Source organism: Procambarus clarkii, chromosome 53, assembly GCF_040958095.1.
Source record: "Procambarus clarkii isolate CNS0578487 chromosome 53, FALCON_Pclarkii_2.0, whole genome shotgun sequence".
Classification (NCBI taxonomy): Eukaryota; Metazoa; Arthropoda; class Malacostraca; order Decapoda; family Cambaridae; genus Procambarus; species Procambarus clarkii.
In genome coordinates this window covers 27,752,074-27,756,944 of record NC_091202.1, presented here as the reverse complement: position 1 = coordinate 27,756,944, position 4,871 = coordinate 27,752,074, and the positions used below count along the sequence as shown (strand labels likewise).

Genomic DNA, 4,871 nt, shown 5'->3' with positions numbered 1-4,871 from the left:
TAACACAACACCTATACCCCCTATTAGACTATTTTACAGGAACTTCTTTTCCACAGCTCATAAAACGGAGGAAAGGGTCCTGAAAGATATTGTTAATAGAAACGTTATCCCTACAGACAAAAATCAGAGGATACAACTGACGATTTACTATAAAACCAGAAAAACGGCCAGCCTACTCATGAGAAACTCTCCAGACACAAAACAGAACGCTTTAAAAGAGACTAATGTCGTCTATGCCTTCAAATGCCCACTTGGGGACTGTAAGCTCCAAAAAACCCAGTATATAGGCAAGACAACAACATCTCTTTCTAGGCGTTTAACGATGCATAAGCAACAGGGCTCCATTAAGGAACATATAATCTCTTCCCATAACCAAACCATCGCCAGAGAAATCCTAGTAAACAACACAGAAATCATCGATAGATACAGCGATAGCAGGCGGCTTGACGTTTGCGAGGCACTACACATCAAGAAGTCAACACCAGCAATCAACAGCCAATTATTGCACAACTATATTCTACCCACCTCAAGACTCCGCTCCAATATAGAAGCATCAAGAAATATGGACCAATAGGCTTTCTACAAACACTTCTATTCAATACCCATTGTTTCTGTTCTGTCTTGTGTTGATACTTTTAATACCCTATTAATATCCCCTCCTGTTCTGTCTTGTGTTAATGCCACATCACCCTTCCCACCTCACTCAAATGTAGATATAAAATCAGAGATACGTTCTAATCAGTTGTGTATTTGTGAAGTCTTTGAAAATGTAATAAGTTTTACGAAACGCGCCCGTGTCGCGTCAGACTAGAAATAAAAAATGAATTTTGGAGAAGTGATTTTTGATTTACCTCCAACAGTGAAGCGTAATGTACGAAAGATTGAGAAAATTCGTGTTAGAATTATTAATCTTACTTTTTCGGTCATATTTAATAATATATGTCTACAGGAAAGACTGCTACCAAAATATACTAATATATATATATATATATATATATATATATATATATATATATATATATATATATATAATTGGTCATTAAGCTGCAACATAATGACCTTTCCTGGGCTGATAGGCCTGAGGGCCAACACCAAGCCTATTTGAGGCTATATTTTGCCTCAAAACTATATTTTTTGTTTAAAGCAAACTATAGAACAAGATTTTGTGAGCATGGGATGTTTCTCAGTACTCTGACAAAGTCATTCTTACTCAACTAAGCTGTCGTGGGAGTCAGTGTAATCTTAGAGGGGCATCTAGCAAGAAGTAAAGCAGAAAGAGCATCTTTTCCTCAGTGTGAATCAAACGTAAAATTTCCTGTTTTTCCCCTTACCCAAAAGCTATTAATTCACTCAACCAATCGAGACAGATGTTCATTAGTATAGAGGTCGGGTCCCCGGCGATGCTCGGGGGTGACGGAGGCCGCGTCTACGCTGTGCACTGTCTTTATTAATATAACCATCTTGACTACAGTCATCATCATCACCAGCACCTTCCCTACCCTTCACCATCTTTCCTACCCTTCACCATATTTACTACCCTTCACCATCTTTCCTACCCTTCACCATATTTACTACCCTTCACCATCTTTCCTACCCTTCACCATCTTTCCTACCCTTCACCATCTTTCCTACCCTTCACCATCTTTCCTACCCTTCACCATCTTTCCTACCCTTCACCATCTTTCCTACCCTTCACCATCTTTCCTACCCTTCACCATATTTACTACCCTTCACCATCTTTCCTACCCTTCATCTTTCCTACCCTTCACCATCTTTCCTACCCTTCACCATATTTACTACCCTTCACCATCTTTCCTACCCTTCATCTTTCCTACCCTTCACCATCTTTACTACTCTTCACCATCTTTACTACCCTTCACCACCTTCCCTACCCTTCACCACCTTTCCTACCCTTCACCACCCTTCCCTACCCTTCACCACCTTCCCTACCTTTCACCACCTTCCCTACCCTTCACCATCTTCCCTACCCTTCACCATCTTTCCTACCCTTCACCACCCTCCCTACCCTTCACCACTTACTCAGTTGCTTGCCATGCTCCCTTCATCACTGTAACCATCTTCACTGCACACAGAAATCACAGTACCGTGTTGCATCAAATGAACAAATTCGTAGGTAGGTTCGAATCCTCTTCACGGCCCTTGTGGAATTGTTGATCATAACTACACACTGCCCTCATAAACACGCTTAGTGAACCTGGAATGAACCTGAACCTTAGTGAACCTGTAGCTGGTTTTTAGCGATATTTGAACACGGTATAATTTTCCATTTCATGCAAAATTCGGTCATGAGGTGGGTCAGGCTCGACACGCCTATGACCAACTATTTTGAAACGAAAAATCAACCAGGAAATTTTTGCTGAGACTTGCCCTAAGCTTTGGGCCTTCAACCTCGAGCAGACAACTCGTACGACAGTTGAATCGTATACAACTTCCTTAAATTCCGAATGGTTTGTGCACTTTAAATGTGTTGATTGTTAAAATTAGTAAATCTTGCAGAAACCACTTGGGCTGGACGGTTGAGCGACGGTCTCGCTTCGTGCAGGTCGGCGTTCAATCCCCAGACCGTCCAAGTTGTTAAGCACCGTTCCTTTCCCCCTCCTCGTCCCATCCCAAATCCATATCCTGAACCCCCTTTCCAAGAGCAATATAATATTAATGGCTTTTGCGTTTTCTCCTGATAATTCCCTTCCCTCCTATCGAAACCTTTTCAAGTAATGATAACTTTACTTTTTATATAATCGCCTATGATATAAAATTTACATTAAAATCATTTTCTTTTCTAAAAGCAAAGTATAGGATTTTGGTCCCTTTCCAAGAATGATAGAGATGAAAGACTTCGCTTCGAAGAGTTCGCTTTCACTCACCAATAGGAGAGCAGCCTCTAGAAGACGTAGCACAAGTCGCTAGTGTAAGCTTAATATTGATATAACGAAAGAGCAGGATTAAGTCAACATTTCTGAGCCTGCCAGGATTCTCAGAAGTAGAATGGTGAGATGCTTTGAACCAGACACCAGTCGTGGACGCAACAGGAAAGAAAGTGAACCAGACACCAGTCGTGGACGCAAAAGGAAAGTAAGTGAACCAGACACCAGTCGTGGACGCAAAAGGAAGAAAAGTGAACCAAACACAGGTCGTGGACGCAAAAGAAAGAGAAGTGAACCAGACACCAGTCGTGGACGCAACAGGAAAGAAAGTGAACCAGACACAGGTCGTGGACGCAACAGGAAGAGAAGTGAACCAGACACCAGTCATGGACGCAACAGGAAAGAAAGTGAACCAGACACAGGTCGTGGACGCAAAAGGAAGAGAAGTGAACCAGACACCAGTCGTGGACGCAACAGGAAGAAAAGTGAACCAGACACCAGTCGTGGACTCAACAGAAAAGAAAGGGAACCACACACAGGTCGTGGACGCAAAAAAAAGAAAAGTGAACCAGACACCAGTATTAGAAACACAAGAAAAACAATCATTTAGCATGACATCAGCTCAGATTTAGAGAAGGCAAGCAAGCATGGAAAAAATAAATTCTCTAACGGCAATATACTGACTGTTTTGTTTTGCCCAGCTCCTGTTGTCGAAAATCCGCCCTCAGTGGAAGGTCTTCCTTCAGTCAATTTACTGAATCATAACTATTTACCGGTTGAAGTTTGTGGATAGTCTTGTCGTATGTTTGTCGACACTGGGACGACTGAAAACTTTATTGAACACAGATTAGCAAGTAAGTTAGGTTTGCTCAATAAAGTCTACACAAATGTGTTCCTTAAAATTAATATGTTTCATGAAACTAAAAATATCGTTGTGAAAGTATTGAGGAGGGTTAAAATAAAACTGTAAAATGGCAAAGTACTGACAGCTAAAGTGTGTATCTACCCGCCAGAAATGGATAATTATTTCGGCGACGTGTAACCATGCTTTTTCTTCAGCATTTAATTGCTAGCCAAGTACAATGTCATACTGACGATTAGAAACAACATCTCTACTCTTCAGTTTATGAAGAATAGGAAGTTATTTTATAAATTCGTGCCTCTTATTCATATCCAGTGTTTGGCCTTACCCATGAATCGTCAAGGGTTGTTACTAGTTGATAATGGGGCCAATAAATCATATATTTCAAAAACGTTTTTGAAAACTTTACGTTGGAAAAAGATTCCCCCGAAAATGTTAAGATTTCACCTGGAAAATAGGACATACTTAACAGATGATGATTTGCGTTTGTTACGTAATTCCACGAGGTGTGATATATCTTTTGGCACAGATTTCCTCTCAAAATATAATGCTACGATTGTATTCTCCTCGAGGGCCGTATTCTTAGAATATAAGACTAAAAATTATATGATTAGGTGGTGAATAACAGCATTGCGCAAAGCGCCTTTAGGCGCTCTCAGCATTGTGCTATTTTTTTTTTAATAATTAGGTTATATTTTAATGTTTTTTTTTAGTGTTCTCATTACTCTTTGTGATTTTAAATGTAAATAGTTGAGTTTGGAAACATTGACATTAACTTTACCTAAACATTTATAAAAACAACAAAAACATGTCTTTGAGAATTGCATTTAGAAGTTTTTGCCAAAAACAGGAGCACAGTGCAGTAGTTAAAACCTTCTTGGATCTATTAAGATATTCTGGCTTATCGCTCTCTACTCAGAATTTATCTTATTTTATTCTAAACCTAAAATAATTCCTCCTGAGAGATACTGTTGGTGTGATTATATAAAAGTTGGGGGCCAGATGCTTAAGGATAGCCTCAGTATCACACACAGAGATCACACTAACGTGATGCATCCAATGAAGGTTCAAATCCTCGTCACGGCCCTTGTGGATTTGTTCAGCCTCAGTATACTATTCAGGGT

General features: G+C 40.0%; 1 protein-coding gene across 1 annotated transcript; it reads left to right on the top strand.

The window, feature by feature from the left end:
* Positions 1-3,006: 3,006 nt before the first annotated feature.
* Positions 3,007-3,495, top strand: LOC138352475 (variant surface antigen E-like). The gene has a single exon (XM_069304972.1). The coding sequence runs from the start codon at positions 3,007-3,009 to the stop codon at positions 3,493-3,495; it is 489 nt and encodes a 162-aa protein (XP_069161073.1).
* Positions 3,496-4,871: the final 1,376 nt, after the last annotated feature.